Source organism: Dermacentor albipictus, chromosome 2 (assembly GCF_038994185.2).
Source record: "Dermacentor albipictus isolate Rhodes 1998 colony chromosome 2, USDA_Dalb.pri_finalv2, whole genome shotgun sequence".
Classification (NCBI taxonomy): Eukaryota; Metazoa; Arthropoda; class Arachnida; order Ixodida; family Ixodidae; genus Dermacentor; species Dermacentor albipictus.
In genome coordinates, this window is record NC_091822.1 from 72146865 (window position 1) to 72164353 (window position 17489).

General features: G+C 49.9%; 1 protein-coding gene across 3 annotated transcripts in view; it reads left to right on the forward strand.

Annotated features, from left to right (window-relative positions):
* Positions 1-17489, forward strand: part of LOC135908253 (monocarboxylate transporter 12-like) — a 65853-nt gene that overhangs the window by 46558 nt on the left and 1806 nt on the right. For all 3 annotated transcript variants that reach the window (XM_065440024.1, XM_065440023.1, XM_070532915.1), the window contains exons 3-4: positions 10007-10150; positions 14709-15581. In XM_065440024.1, coding sequence (XP_065296096.1) covers positions 10007-10150; positions 14709-15581 — 1017 coding nt within the window. The remainder of the gene's footprint in view (positions 1-10006; positions 10151-14708; positions 15582-17489) is intronic.

Below are 17489 nucleotides of genomic sequence, written 5' to 3' on the forward strand. Positions count from 1 at the left end.
GCCACTGGAAGAAAGCAAGGTAGTTAGACCCAGATGGGGACTGGACTTCGTCAAGACCGGCACCATTACCATCGCTGCGGCCAAGATCACAAGCGAGGAAAGCGCCGGGGACACCATCTGCCCCAACACGCAACAGAACATCATGGTCGTCAGTACACTGAACGAAGACCACGCGGCAAGGTACGCTAAAATCCAGGAAATATCTATTCAAGGCAACCCCTACGAGGTCAGCGCATATCGCACGGCACCTCACGACACCGTAAAGGGCGTCATCAAAGGCATCCCCATCGACGCGAGCGCCGACGAGCTAGATAGAAACACCGTCAACGAGAGGAACCCGCTAGCAGTGGGCGCAAAAAAGGATTGGAAGCACGACCTCTGCGATCGTGGTGTTTCAGGGACCCAAGGTACCCAACTTCATTCGATACGGAGTCACCCTGATACCGTGCCACCTCTACAAGAAACAGATCGAGGTTTGCCAGCAGTGCGGCCGAGTGGTACACCGCAAGGACGTGCGCCCGACTCCCACAATCAAGACGCGCCTGGCCTGCGGACTCGCGAACCCTATAGAAGGCCACCGCTGTACCCCAAAATGTAAGTTGTGCGGCGACGAACACCCGACCGGATACCGAACGTGCAAGGCGAAATACAAGAGCCCCTGCGTAGTGCGGAAGCGACAGTGGGAGCGCCTACAGGCCGAACGCCAGCTGCTGTCGGAGAGCGATTTCCCGCCACTCGACAAGCCGCCAGATGCGCGAAAGTCAAGGACCCCATCGGAAAACCGCGCACCTAAATCCAGAGACAGCAGCTGCTGCAAGAGAAGCCTCAGCAGGAAAACGTCATCATCACGTGAGCGAGTGAGCTGGGTCGACGTAGCGAAAGGAAAGAATATAAGGAACGCGCAAAAAATCACCGAAGCCACGAAGAAAGAAGATATTGTTACGTAGGAAGACACCAACGAAAAGCTATTTACAAGTATATTTACAAGGCAATACGCCGCAGTTGACCAAGAGGCAACAGCCCGCGCTAGCTTCCAATCGTCGTCTTCTTCTTCTTCCTGCTTGGCTCTTCGTCATTGGGAATACTACACCGTAGCACTACCCCCGGCGGCAAAAGCGCCGTCCCGGAGCGACTAAAGGCTGGACTCTGACGCAGTGTAGTAGCTCTTGAGCCTACTGACGTGCGCGACATCACTAGACGCCAGAGTAGATGACGAGGTTGAGCTCACAGGAGCAATTTCATAAGTCACAGGCGTCACCTGGCGCAGCACGCGGTAGGGCCCTGTGTATCGCGAAAGGAGCTTTTCGGAAAGTCCAACGTAACGACAGGGCGACCACAGGAGCACGAGTGCACCAGGCGAAAACTGTACGTCACGGTGGCGGGCGTTGTACTGACGCTGCTGCGTGGTTTGCGAGTCCGTCAGTCGAGCAGGGGCAAGCTGGCGTGCATGATCGGTGAGGGCGATGGCGTCGCGCGCATACTCGGTTGTTGAGTTCGCAGCAGGAGGAAGTACCGTGTCAAGGGGCAAGGTCGGTTCGCGACCGTAGAGTAGATAAAATGGAGAAAATCCGGCGGTGTCGTGCCGGGAAGAATTGTAAACAAAGGTGACATAAGGAAGGGCAACGTCCCAGTCGTGGTGGTCCTTCGAAACGTACTTGGATGTCGGTAAGACATGTCGGCATGTCGGTAAGAGTACGGTTTAAGCGCTCTGTCAGGCCATTGGTTTGAGGATGGTATGAGGTAGTCAGCTTGTGCGAATCCCAACTGGTCAGCTCATCTTCGTGCGTCCGATACCAAACTCGAGGTGTGCCACCGAGGTAAAAGACGACGTTGGCGAGCATGATAGTTGGGTCCCACCGGTTATTGCGGCTGACGCGTTCGTAAAGGCTGATCCAGTCCTCGACGTCCTCCCCATCTTTTGCCGGGAATACGCCAGGATCACGGGGAGCGGAGAGGGTGATGTAGGTCGTCGAAGTGGCAGCAGGTGTCGGAGCCGGTGGAGTCGGGTTGGCGTCGCCGGGAGCCATGAAGGTAGGCACGACGTACCGTCCACTGCGAAGCTCCGTGACGAGGTACAGGGAACGTCCACCTCCACCAAATATGTTACGTAGGAAGACACCAACGAAAAGCTATTTACAAGTATATTTACAAGGCAATACGCCGCAGTTGACCAAGAGGCAACAGCCCGCGCTAGCTTCCAATCGTCGTCTTCGTCTTCTTCCTGCTCGGCTCTTCGTCATTGGGAATACTACACGTAGCAATATTAACAAGGTGCGGGAGGCAAATGAGATTCTAAGACAAGAAAGCGCGGCGTTGCGAGCGACCATCAACAACCTCACGAGAGAGATCGCCGAGATCCGTCAGTTGCTGCTATGCAACAACGAGCCTCTACATAGACCCACGCCAAGCACAAGAAAGACCGAGGAAACGACAACGAACATCCAGGAGAAAGCCATAGAGGAACCGGCACCGAAGAAGCGAGCCATCGAAGCCACGCACACGCAAACAGAAAACGATCGCATTGACAGCCTCGAAGCGAAATTCGAAGCGACATTCAACAAACTCGAACAGCTAATCATGGCGAACATCGCAGCAGTGACAGCATCGAAACAAACAATGGAAACCTACCAAGCCGAGAACACGAACATATTCGCCTACATGGAAAGGGCCCTACAGCCGATGGTGAGCCACCCGACGTTTGCGACCCCCTTCCCGCAACATCCACCCAACCAGGGAGCCGTACACGCCAACGCAATCATGGCCGCCAACGCAACACCAGCAGCAGCAGGTGTAACCGCGTGGCAGTGGAACTGTCGCGGCTCCGGAAGGAAGACGGCAGTCATCCAACAGCACATCCTACATGCCACGCGCAAGCTGGACGTTATACTACTACAAGAAACACTAACCGACGCACCATCCCTCCCCGGCTACAGAGGGCACAAAGGACCGCCCGACGGGAGAGGCCTGTGCACCCTGATCAGAAAGGGACTCACGTTCGTCGAGCACGATCTGCAAAGCCATATCAAGACCGAGAACACACTCACCGAAATCATCCCGGGCAAGAAAAGAAAAGGAAGCATATTTCTGCTCAACGTCTACAGCAACCCATCGCAGAGAAAACAGAGATTCAAGACATTACTGCACACAGCCAGCACCACAGCGGGCAGCAACACGCTGATCGCGTGCGGAGAGTTCAACGCTATGAACCCTGCTTGGGGCTACAACAAGTACACAGCAGAGGGCCGCGACCTGTACCAAGACGCCACGGAACTCCACTTCACCCTCACCGACACGTCCGACGAGAATCAGTAACCCCGTGTCCCGGGACACCACTCCGGACCTCACGTTCGTCAAGAATGACATCCGGGGCGCGACCACCTGGAGAAACACTGGGACCGACCTAGGCAGCGACCACACCATCGTGGCAATCGGCATACCGGAACATAACAACACCAGCATCAAAACACACAGATGGATATACTGGGATGCCTTTCGAGACGCCAGAAGCCAGAAGAGCGACGGTGATGGCGAGATCGAAGACATCGACTCGTGGACGGCCGATATCACCAAGAGCGCATGCGACGTGACCAAAGAAATTGAAACGGGTGTGGAGATCAACAAAGTAGACAGCCGGCTTGCGCATCTCATCGAAGCCAAACGGTCGATACTCAGTCGCTGGAAGAAACAACGGCTTAACCCCAGACTCAGAAAGAAGGTGGCGGAGCTGAACCAAGCGATCGAGGATCACTGCGGCGCTCTCTGCACGCAACAGTGGAACGAGATCTGCAAGGCGGTATACGGACAGATGCAAAGCGGGAATACGTGGAACCTGCTGCGACACTTGCTCGACGAAACCAGACCAAGTCACACCAAAGGGACAGACTCGCCGGGCTCATAAATCGGCGGTCTCAGCACACGGCGTCGACGAAGTCACCAGGCGCATTAACGACAGATTCCTGCCGGCTGCACCCACCGAACAACACGCGCCGTACAGCGGCCTGCCTTACGCGAAGCTCGATCGTCACATCGACGTGGAGGAGGCACGCGCGGCCTTGCACGACCTCAACAGGCGGTCGGCAGCCGGCCCAGACCTCGTCACGAACAAGGCGCTCAAGAACCTCGATGAAGGCTCGATTGAAAACGTTGCAAAATACTTCAACGAGTGCTGGAGAGCGGGCGCGCTGCCAAAGTTGTGGAAGACAGCCAAGACCCTCTTGTTCCCCAAGCCGGGGAAGCCGCCGGATACGGATAACCTCCGGCCCATCTCGCTCACGTCCTGCGTGGGCAAGGTGCTGGAGCACGTCCTGCTCAATAGGTGGCAAGACTACCTGCAGCAAGAAGGGCTGTACCCGGCCACTTTGATCGGCTTCAGAAAGCACGTCAGTACGCAGGACGCGATGCTGCAGCTCAAATACCAAATCAGTGATTATTGCGGCAGCTCCCGCGTCAACAAAGGAATCCTAGGGCTCGACCTTCAGAGCACCTTCGATAAGCTGAAAAACTCGGTGATTCTGTCCCAAGTCTCCGAGCTCAACATAGGCGAAAGATCCTGCAACTACATCAAGGACTTCCTTATGGCCTGGACCGTCGAGCTACGAGCAGGCGACCTACAGACGCAAGAGAAGAAGGTCTGGAGCACCGGCACTGGATTTAGGTGCGCGATTTTCCGATGGGGTCCCTGACTTTCGCGCATCTGGCGGCTTGTCGAGTGGCGGTAAATCACTCTCCGACAGCAGCTGGCGTTCGGCCTGTAGGCGCTGCCACTGGCGCTGGGCCTGTTCGAGTCCACGAGCACGACTCGCTTTTACAACTAGGGATACACAATACGCTCGAAGAAATAGCCGAAGCGCAATCGACCTCTCAACTGGAGCGGCTCTCCATGACCAAAGCCGCGAGGCCGATCTGGACTATCTGGGAATTGGACGCTCGAGCGAGGTGGAGATGAAGCTCCCCGTCCCCGAAGAGGTCCGATGCCAAACCAGGATCAACCCCATACCGAAGAACATGAATCCCGAGTTCAACAAGGGAAGAAGAGCGGCGAGGGCCAAGGCTCTCATCGACCAATATGCCAACGACGAACACGTGCGGCACATGGACGCTGCCGAATATTAACGGAACGCCTTCGCAGCGGTCGTCATAGAGGCGTCAACCGGCGCCACGAGGACGGAAGCGAGCGTGAGAAGCGCCGGAGCCGAACAAGCGGCGGAGGTGGCCATCGCCCTGGCCATCGCCGACGCAGACTGCCACACGGCGCTCAGTGACTCGAGACATACGATGCGAAACTTCGCCAAAGGCCAAGTCAGCAGAGAGGCTGAGCGTGTACTGCGAGCAGTCAAACTACAAGAACGAAAAGTACGACTCAAGTGGTTCCCGGCGCGCGCGGGCGACGCGTCGGAACGCCATCAGAACCACAATGAGACGGCACGCACACGCAGTGGCGCGAGCGCTAACCAACCGCGCCCCGGCGACAGACCATCCGACGTGGTTCGGAACCAAGGACCGCATGACGGATTATAATGAAATCACGAAGGCTTACCGCCTGACTCGCAGGACCATCCCACTCCCGCACCCAAGGTTGAGTCGAGCGAAGGCGGTAGTACTGAGACAGCTCCATACCATATCGTACTGAGCCCGAGACTGAAGAATCGCATGTACCCCGAGACATAGCCGATCGATAAGTGCAGAGTCTGCCGGAGGCAGACCGCAGACTACACGCACATCTTGTGAGACTGCGTTAAATATCCAGCAGAAGGAAAATCAAGAACGCTAGCACCGCGGCTCGAGGCAGCCGCGCAGAGCTACGACCGAGACGATCAGGTCTAGGCCGTCCAGCAGGTTCTCGAGGCACTCGAAAGGCACGGACCCAGTGAGCCGGCAATGGCGAGTGGAGACCCGCGCCGAGTAACGGCGACTTCATAGATGGTGTACGCCCTCTTCGGGGCGCGCGAGCGCTCAACTGCAGGCATAAATAAGTTGGTTCCAATCCAATCCAATCTGTCACCCTTCATGTGGGTTTGTCGGTCACGCCTCTGAATCAAGCATAAAGCTGAGTAAGTGCGACAGTTAGACACAGGGGGCAAATCCTTGTCCGTTACCGTCGGGGCGACTTAGCCGGTAGACGTTACTGTACGTCAGAGTTCATAAACAGGCTTTGTCCATTTATCTCACTGAACAGTGGGCTCTGTATAGGTCAGTTCAGTGGCCACTTTGGAAGCCGGCCGTGATGTGACGACAGGTGTTGAGGTGCTCGAGGTTCGTTCAAGTGCCATCCTTTTTCATGCTCTTGCCCACCCAGAGGCGACTGCGATAGGTCATGCGCAGATTTCAGGGCTTCAGTACGGAAAGGAACGGGCCGATTTGCACTCCTAAGGGGTGGTCCCATCAAATAAATACTGAGTGCATTGATAGAACAGTGACTGTTATGCATTCTGACACAAGAGAGCATACGTTATCTTATTTGTACTCGGCGACGACGACCGCCCACAGGTGGAAAGGGTCACTACAAGTTCTCTGATACGATGCACGATGCACAACAACCTCTCTGCAGCGCTTTGGCTTGGAGCGAAAGGCGCTTTGAGAAAATCACCGATGGAGAAAATATTGATGTACTAGAGAAAGCAGCAATTGATGGTCACATCTTTCGATGGCTAGGAAGCGACCTCTACACATATTGTTGCTTCATTATCACTGAAGATGGCCCTACCAATGAGGCATATGGTCCTCGTGGGAGGGGTATTTACTCCAACTATTTTCCACCATTTCATTCAAGGGCGTTCAAAATATACTCTCACTTAAGTAGTTTCTGATTTTATGCGGGCCCTACTAATGAGGTATATGCTTGTCGTGGGTGAGGTATTGTCCCGCTCTTTTCTACCTTGCCGTTGTCGGACTTGTAAAATAACGTCTCATTTAGGTAGTGTCTCATTTTATATAGGCCCAATTTCGATTTTACATCTGGTGTGACGTTCCTTGAACTTCACAAATGGCTCCAGTAAGCAAAATAACTTAAGTACATAGCTTGTGACGCAAGTGTTAGGAGGCTTAGCTACAAAATGGAGCTTACTCGCGTTCGGCCGCGACATATGGTGCTACGCAGCCTGCATAATAACCAATTAGGCGCTCAGTTTTCTTTCAAAAAATTATCAGAAACCGATACTTTTGAACATTCTTTGTGATTCCATGGGATCATTGAATCACTCAGAGCTCGCAAGCGGCACTTATCCCAAATTCGATCACACAACCTAGCCGCAGTGACAAGACCACGCGCTGCGTTTCCCGGTAAAATGGCCGCACGCCGTTCATGGTTTCCGTCACGCTTCACACCTTCGACAACAACACGGACTGTATTCTGGTTCCATGGACAGTCGTTTTTAAAGTTTTGCTTTCTTGATATCCGAGAGAAGGCTAACTGGCCCCAGGTAGTCCTAAAGGGTGCCGTAACAGCAATTGTTTAACACGGAGAGGCGGGCTCGTTGGTGGTTGAGATTGGAATGCATTATGTAACCGCAAAAACGACAACGGACTACGAAGGAAACACACAGGACAGGCGCGGAACTTCAACTGAGATTTACTCCATGAAAGCCACACGTTTATACATGTGTCATAATCACACTTGATAATCATCGGACAACCATCACTCGACGTTGGCATGCGGACGTGAGTGGCACAAATTTGCATGTAAATAATTTTACTCTTTATCAAAAAGCATTAAATTATTTACATGCAAGTTTGTGCCACGCGCGCCTGCATGCCACTGTCGAGTGATCGTTGCCCGATGATTATCAAGTGGGATTATGATACATGTATAAACGTGTGGCTTTCATGGAGTAAATCTTAGTTGAAGTTCCGCGCCTGTCCTGTGTGTTTCCTTCGTCGTCCGTTGTCGTTTTTCCGGTTACATAATGCATTCCGATACAACAATTATACCAGTTATAATCTCATTCTGTGCATGTATACATTAATAATTCTGCTACTACGAACAACTCGTCCCCTGACGGCAATCATATCGAGATTGGTGTCAGTCAGGTTGAAGTTCACTAAAACCAAAATGTCCACGGGATCGGTACTTGCGGCTCTCAGCTGCACTTATGAGCAGCCGAGGAAGCGGTGCACCATAGTCTATGAGTCGAAGGCAGTTCTGCAGACTATACAGTCGAGGTTATATGATGGTGTCCATAAAGAAATGGTATAATAAATAAGAGTCTTTGGTTTTGTTGACATATTTAAAATCGGCATACCGTCAAGCTTTACTGGCTGCCACGTTATTGCGGCATCGCCTGCAAAAAAAGGGTCGAGAAATAAACCACGCAGCATGCCCGCCAAACAAGTCTAGTGTGACCTTTCCCATTTTTAAGATCTGACGCAGCACGGCAACTTCGCCTATTTGCGATGAATAAAAACATTGCAATTCAGTAATATATAGGTCAACTCGGAAGTGCGCTTCCTTGACGCTTATTATCACAGCCACCTCTCTCTAGATTCTTCGCCATTGCACTGTGTCGCTTGTGGCTCGTGTCCTTTCTACACGCCCCTACTGTTTTCACATCGCCATGACAGGCAGTGCCTCATTGAAGTTACGTGAGTGCAGCAGGACCAAGCAACACATCCTAGTCGACTACTATTTCTTTTCGATGACGAAAGGCAGTCTGCGTGCCTTGTTAGGGCGAGCGGATGAGAGCGTTCGCGAAAGAAAGCACACTGGAACTAGTTACTCGATGGCTATCTGCTCAGAAAGTCACCGTAGCCCTGCTGCACTTTTAAAAGGCGTATATTCTCTGCGGTCGGCCTTGACTGCAGAGAGAACAATTCTGTGTATGCGCGCACAATTCCTCATCCCTTTCTTTTTCCTCACTTCAATGTTCGTTTTTTTTTCCGGTTCACTCTTCCGAAGTGCAGAGTTTAAAACAAGGTGCCACAGAGTTACTCTCTATCTAGTTTTCAGGGTGTAGCAAATGTAGACGAGATATGACTGAAACGTTTGATTGCCATAGCGCCGATGAGCACGAATTCCGAAATCGGAAGTTAGATCACACTGATCGCACCACTTAGCTTATTTGACGTTGCGTTCACTCCAACGAATACGGCAGTGTCCCGAATTCCTCTGAAATAGTGGGTTCACGTGCCCACTGCTTGCCAAGACAGTAAAGTGGTAGAATATAGCAAACCAGTTGACAAAAAAGCTCAGCAATGCACAACGCCTTACAAGGTTTGGGGAAGACATTTAGAATCGGCGAAAACAGCCCATAGTTTTGGTGGCTCCTCAATGCAGGCGCAGTACCGAGTAACAAAAGTTCTGTGCCCGTCCGCGCCTAGAAACAATACGTCTTCACCTTGATTTCAGTTGGGTTCCCCGGAATATTGATTGCACTTACGGTGAGACACAGGCTGAATGGACGATCTGTGTAAAATTGTTGCCGAGCTTTTTTTAAACAGCCCGCTGCAAATAAATCCCAAGTTTGTCCCTTCAAAGCGTGCATTCATTAGGACGCCGCCAATTGTCCAGCCTGTGTCTCACGCTGTCGAAAGCTGGCACACTATAACGCTGAGTAAAGCCCTCCGCCCTCAGCAGCACATTACTATATTGGCATAAGTGCCGTTTTCTGCGGCGAAGGTGGCAACCGTTCCACTTATGGTGAAAGCACAGGTGTAACTTGAAAAATGCGCAACGACAACGGGACGACCGCCTACGTGTTGAAATGTAACGGAGAAGATGGAAACATGGAAAGAACAAAGTCGGTACCGAGCATTGAAGAGCGGTACTGGTAAAATTAGGAGGTTGTTTATCGTCTCGAATGTGAGTCCGGGGTTGTAATAGTGAGAAGCTACGTAATGATACTGGCAACGCAAGTTTATCGAAGCAGAAGTACATGCGCAGCAGGTTTTTTGATATCCAGTTTTATCAGATATTTTAAAATTTATAGTTACAGCTCAGGAATGTCCGCATGCATTGTAGGACGGCCTTCAGCAAGCATGATGCGGATATATATTGGACATATTGCTTTTTCAGGGCTTCTTGTCAGCGTCGTGCAAAAGAAGTTCTCCATCTACCACATAACCCTTGTGGGTGGACTCATGGCTTCTGCAGGCGCCATGGCGTCTAGCTTCGCACCAAATATTGCTTGGCTTTGTCTCACATTCGGAGTGATACAAGGTACGAGTAGTGGCGAGGGTATCTTCGTGCATTGTTCATCGGTCGTTATAGCGCCTAAAGAAAACGGGTGGTCGTAACTGCAACGATATTTCTTTACGAAAGACCGTTTGATCAAGTGATAGTAGGTGCTGTGTTTTTTCAGCGAAATCCCGGGGTAATCCTGGTTTTCAAAATATTCGCGCAATTTTCAATACAGTGCTTTGGAGTCAGGTTTTATCATCATGAAGAGTCTACACTGTAATACTTCCCCGTAATCTCATAGAATTTAGCATGAAGCAAGAAAGTTACATGACGCGAAAGTTATGCAGTTTATATTATTAAGTTGTTATGAAAAGAGATTTTAAATGCTTGCGTTTTCTTTACTTCAAGCCAGGCCATATAGCAACACGGAATTTCAAGAGATCCACTATACGCTGTACAAATTTATCCACGCAAGTGGTTTCAAGGAAACCCAAGCCTTGCGAGTTAGACTAGTATGCGTATGTCTAAATGCAAAATTGTACAGAGTACAAACAGATAGTGTGACCTGTTTCAGGGAGGAACCAACATGGCATTTTTGTCACTTCGTGATATTGGTCTACTAGCATATTTTAGAACCAGTGCTAAAGTTATCCGAGATGCCCTCTATAGGTGGCCTGCAACGTGTGCAAGCTTTTCTGACTGCTGTATAAAGGCAATATGCTGCGTATCCAGCCATTCTTCACCAATATCACCACCTGGTGGAACCAGCTGCCTGCTAAGAGTGCGCTCCATTGGGCCGATTATTATTTTTCTGAATGACAGTTATTACCAGCAGGGCACAGCACTGGAACCAAACCTCTGGGCAGATCATTGAAGAACAACCAAATACCTTTCTTTTTTAAAGATAGGGGTGCAGACACCTTTGACAATGGGTAGCGCGATGACTGCGGGGAGCTTGTACAGGCGCCTTGAAAAAATTTAGCCACTTGTGTACAAACTTGCTGCTTCGGAAGGGTAGGTGCTTCCGATCATAAAAAGACAGATTCAAGTGCTATGCATAAATACTGCAACACATTACTGTTTTCGGAATTCTCATCGCTAGTGATCGCGGCGGCGTCCCTCTACACGATATTGAACCCCCTTTCATTACGGGCAAGTGATGTCACTCGTGTGAGCTATTCAACTGACTTCCCACTTCACGTCATTGGGAATTTTTGAAACATGCCACTGGATTGAGGTCACTTTAAGTGGAATTTGTGTGCAGATACATTTGTGTTGCCTTCAAAATAAGTTCACGCACGCAATAAATTAGGGCGTTTCTTCAATCAAATTTAGCACTTCCACCTGAGAATGCGGATGGGCTGCCACAGCTGTGGCCTGTACACGTTCATTTCAACGTGCATGCGAGTGTACCAGAAGGACATTAATATAGAATATATTCTCGATTATTACATAAGTCAACGAGAGGCATTTCTTCCCTGCACGTGGCATAAAGCCCAAGTGAGCTGACATCCTCCCGGGACAACGCTCTCTCGAGGACCGCCACAGGCGCAGGCCTCGACGGCCCAACGGCGTATGATAGCAGCAAGAGGTGGTCGCAGGCGCCTTCGTCTTCAAAAAAAATGTCTTTTTGAATATGCGTCTGTGTGCCGAAAGTGCAGGTCATCCAATCGGCGCTACTTTATTTCGGCGGCCTGTTCAGCGGCCATTCGTCTGGCGTGAGTCTGTTCTTTGTGCGCCTGCCACTCCTTTCTCGCGCTCCACGGCCGCCTCGTCAGCCGGTCGCGTCGCCTGCGGCGTCGCGGCTTCCGTAGGCATCAAGAACCTCTGTAGTGTCTGCGGAGCCTTTGAACTCCTACGCTCCTCTCCCGCTTCATACTTTTCAGGGCTCATTGTATCTCTAAAGAGATGCCTATGCTAAAGACAGCGCGCAGAATGCAACCTATCTAGGTCTAATTGTGGGGCGTGCACCTGTAAAGCGAGCGCAGTAAAAATGGCTGTGGCTTAGGTAAGGTTAAGCCCAGGATGCGAAGCATACTAGCCTTTATTTTAGTTGTTGAACCACTGTTTAGCCTGGTGAACTGCTGTTGCTTGGCTATATTTGGTTCGGCTAGACGAAGAAACAACTCATGCATTACTGCTTCGCCTTCAAGAGTGGAACGCGACAGCGTTCCCGTCGACCCGCCAAGGGGTGTAAGACAATGGGCTACAGGGCAGCGACTACGCGCCCCGCATTGGACGCGGTGAGCGTCGAGCAAAGCAGCGTTCGGCGCCGCAACGAAATGTGCGCCTGAGCAAGAGACGCACGCCTTAGAAACAGCTCGTTTCTAAGGCAACACCGCATTCACTAGAGGCGCTTTTGTACCGCTTTGAAGCATCGTACTCGTGGCTCAGTGGTAGCGTCTCCGTCCCACACTCCGGAGACCCTGGTTCGATTCCCACCCAGCCCGTCTTGCAAGAGTTGAGCCAAAGCCACTTCTCCTCTGTCGTGACGTCACGGTGTCACGTGGTTTCATGGCGACACCGCCGCGCCTGAGGAGCTGGGTTGAGCTCTCGTAATATGCTTCGCATAAAAGGCACCCAAGCATGCGCCCATGTCGCGGCAACGTGCGAGCGGGCGCGTGGGAGAGCGCGCGTATGCGCGAAGAGCAAAGATTGGCCCGGAGTGGGCACGAACCCACATTGGCGCTGAACTCTGTGGTTTATGAAATGAAATGCTTCGCATTTAAAAAGAGTTTCATCCTATAATGCGGACATTGTGGAAGTTTCGTGAGCCTGCGGTGCATATATGCGAGGGACGATAAAGATAGCGACAATGGGTATTGCTATTGCAGTGGCGACGGCAGCTGATGGGGCGGGGAGAGCTTCTCATAGGAAGATAGGTGCAGCGATGTCTTCTTAGGGGACAGGCACATGAGTGGTACCAGCGCAGTGCTGCTGGTGTGTACAGAAAGCAAACTTCAGAGACTGCACGCTATAGAAGATGTGAGCGCTACATAGAAACTTCGTTTTATAGCCACATTCACCACAGCAACGAGGCGGAGTGATTACCGGCATCGATCACCGGTCTTAGCCCGCCTTTCACCACAATCCGTCACGACAGTAATGACGTAATTGCGTAATCAACCGGCAGCGGACAACCCTTGCGTCATCACATGACGTTATGCCAAAGCGGAAGGGACATGCCGAAATGTTTGCAAAATGGCCACACTGTGCAAAAGTTGAGAGAGAATGTAACGGCTCGAAACAAATCTTTAGAAACTTAGCACCCACACACAGTTACATCAGCTCTTCGCCCATCGTCCTGTTGGCCAAAAAGAAATGGATATCGGTCATGCTGATCTATTTCATTGCGGTTAGCACTAATAAGATATTTCCCGCACTTTCTGCTGGCGATGTATCTAGCTATAGTTTCTCTAGTGTGATGGGCAATGCAACGGGCTGCTGTGCTGGGAAAACCGAGTTCGAAGCGAGCCGTTGATCAAACTAGGATCATAGGGTATGTGACACTAAGTAAGTGCCCTTGTTAAGACAGCTCTTTCACGCCTACTTGCGTCAATGGGTATCTGTCCCCGGTCATGGCCGCTTCAATAAACATTAGGCTAACATCTCCTCCATATCATTATAGCTTGTATCTCTCGCTCTCTCTCTCTCTCGCAACACATATTTTGACACCAATTTGGGTCACTCGGTAGCTGGCGCTGATCAATGACCAAAAAAGCCCATTAAAATTGATGCGCCTCGGGGCGGAATTGAATTGGCGTCACAAATATATTTAGGCATTTGTGTCTGACTGTATACTCACGCTCGATGCAAGCGCGAACTTCGCAGTGACACCGCTACGTGGGGCAGCGTGTTCAGTGGGAAGCGCGAGAAACACGCCTGGATGCACACAAGCTTCGTGCATGAGGCGTACCCACGGCGCCAATACGGTGACCTGTCACTACGTTACTTCAATGATAATCGCATTAACGCCGACATTCTTTCTTAAACGTGTTCTAGCAGAATTTCTTACCTTTTCTTGCACATTCTTCCCTCTTGCCTTTGTGTGGAACTCCTGGAATGAAAACATTTGGTTCTTAGCGAGACCTTTCTTGTGGTCGTTTTGTTGTGCCCTTTGTCGCGCAGTTAAAAGCTGTCAAACAACACTAAGTTGATACCGGTCCTCTAAAAATGGGTACATTATTCTGCTTTCTTTAGTCAACCAACTTGAAGTGATTGCATAAATATTTCTTGAAATTCAGTTTTTCTGAAATTTGTAGGTGGACAAACACTTATAAAAACATCCAGGTGAAAGTGTCGCGAATTTAAAAGGTAACAACAATCAACACAACAAATATTAATACAATAACAAACGAGATACATTAGTAAAATTTTGCTAAAAATTAATACAACCATTAATTAATACAACCAAAAATTAATTAATACAATATTTGCTGCTTATATTCTATGTGAAATATGAAACTGTACAAACAAAATGAAAGTAAATGGCACCTAAATTATTCAAATTTATTATCTCATTTTTGTGAGCTATTACCACGCTCTATTCGCGAGCTTTTTGTTTAATTTTTTTTATTTTTAAACATTTTTATTTCAGGAGCCGGCATCGGAACCACACTGCTAGGTGTCCTCATGTACTTGCTTCTCTATTTTGACAAGTACAAGGCCACTGCCATCGCCATCAAAGACGTAGGTACAGTCGCAGCTGGTGTAGCAGGCGTTCCCTGGACATCACTCTTAGTAAAGGAATACGGTCTTCAAGGCAGCCTTCTTCTCACGGGTGGTTTGATGATGCACATCTTGCCACTAGTCATGCTAATCAAGACGCCTCGCCCTCTACAAATTTGCCAAAGCGACAAGGATAATGCTATAACTCTGAGCTCGCAGCAAGCTAATGGAGATAGCGCTCCCACAGTAGAAATAGCGACGAAATTAGTGAAACAGGAGGAACGGTTTGCGCCGTTTGCAAATAAGAAACGGCTGGCGTCTTCAAGCTGCACTTCCAATGTGTTCACAGTGTTCAAATGGTTCCCTTTCTTTGTTTTGGTGCTGCTTCAAGTCATCTCAGACTACGGCTTTTCAACGTTCATGACCACCATAGTAGATTACACTGCAGACAAGGGAGCAGCGCTCGAACGTGCCAAGACAGTTATTATGTTCACTGCCCTGGGACAGGCTATGGGGCGGGTGGTTGTGCCCTTGGCGTCGGACAAAATTTCTTCCAGCCGCTCTCCCATCGCCGTGACATGCCTTCTTGCGACGGCTGTGTGTTTTACCGTCATTGCGCGCGTCTCGGGTTTTGAACAAGTCGTAGCACTTGCTTGCGTGGCAGGCGTGGCCCAAGGCTACATCCAGTGTATGAGGCCGGTGCTGGTCGCCGACCACGTCGGCATGGATCGATTCAGCTTATGCTGTGGAATTGGAGGACTTGTCGGTGCGCCTGTGTGTCTCTCTGGCCCAGCAATTCTCGGTAAGTACACGTTCAAAGCCCTCAAATGAGCAACACACTAGTGGTTTTGTATTGCTTTTTTGTAGTTTATGACGTAGTAAGTGATATGCAACATTAATTCATAGTTTTAACTCTAGAACTAAAATATTCATTCGAATAACTTGTCTGTGTAAGTGTGTTTTTCGCTAGCGCAGTCGTCGGATCTAGGTTACTGACTGCAAGGCGAGGAAGTTGGGGTGACTGCTTTGACCTAGGCACGCGCCGTAGTGTATACCGTGTAGAAAACGGCCCACTGTACTCTAAGAATAGAGAAGCTTATTAATGCGTCGGCATTCTTAGGGCTACCTAGTCACCCAACTTGGCGTCAATGACGTTCATTGAAGAGCGGCACACACCTGCTGGCACATACCCAGTGACTCAAGGTGGCATCGAAGAGGTTAATTGAAGTTCAGGACACATCGAGTGGCATGTACTTAGGGTTCCAAGCAAGCGTGAGACAGTTTCTTCGAACAGCGGTAACTACCCACTCCCTAATATAGGGTCACCCATGACGGCGTGAAAAAGGTTATATGAAGAGTGGCATGTGTGTGCACATCGCCACATACTCAGAGGCTCAAATTAACCCGATGGTTTGTTTTGAACCCCGCTACCTCAGCACAGCGACCCGATCCGCTACGCATTTGCTTGCTAATTATACAGTGACTCATGTAGGTGGCAAAACTTTTATAAAAAACATGAATGACAGATACAGCCCTTGTAAAGTGCGCTAAGCACCCGCTAGCACATTAAAACTATGAATGGCGAATGCTGGGAGAGGCTTCTGTTCCTAAATGAAACTAAAATAGGCTGATGATGATGATAAATGTCATTATGCCGCCAATGAAGTTTATTCTGGGTTATCACAGAAACGAACACAACGACTTCCTTTTGGTCGCATATAAATGAAAAACAGCAGCGATAATGGCGAACGCTCTCGTGGTGTGGTCCTTACATTTCTATCTGACAAGCGAAACGTTGAAAGGAACCAGGAGGGGCCGAAACGAGGAAACGCACCACTACGTCAGTGATACTGAAAGTGTCAACGCCGGCTGTTGATAGTTGTTTGTTCAATTCATGCCCGTCGGGCCCGGGCGAGCATTCGTAAGGTCGTGTGTGTTCGCGCGTTTCCCGGTATCTGTGGGCGATACGCACATGCGCTTGTCACATTGCAGATGTACATGGCACGCTCGTAAACGTGGCACGTGCGCAATGCATGCGTGCACTTCAGCGCCAGTAAGTGCTGAAGTAGTGGTTGCAATCGTGCCAGCACTACGTAATCTTGCTTTCAACCATCTTGCCTGCAATAAGTGCTGACAAACCAGACATAGGGCTTCTAGTCGACGCAGGTTCAAAGCTAGCGCGGGCGTGCTTTACTGAATACGGCCTTCAGTGCAGTCCCTGCGAAATCGTCAGTGGAGGTTATTTTTGCGCATAAGTATACAGCGAATATAAAAGTCGAACTGTCGGCAGGTAACTGATTTATTCAATGGTTAGAGTTACGGATATTAAACGCTGGAGAAACAAAACGCAACGAAAAACGACTAGTGTCTTCTTGTAAAACGTCTGCCCGCCTTCCTTCGTGTTTCGTCAACCCAGTGGTCTATTGCTCAGTAAAACGTATTGAGCTAAATTGCGATCGAACCTACATACCTAGTGGAGGTACAAGTGAAGTCCTTAAATAGTGTTTGTTAAATATCAAAACTTCAGTTAAAGAACAAATTGCAACAGTCATATTTGAAAACGACAGTTAAGCTTGGCCGTTCACTACCACGTGGCACAGTAGGGGTTTCATTATTAAAATTTCCGTCGTTACCTAACCACCGAGTTTACATTCTGGCGCTCTTTATCCTTCAGAGACAAGGCCCGCAGTTAAATAGCTATTGCATTATT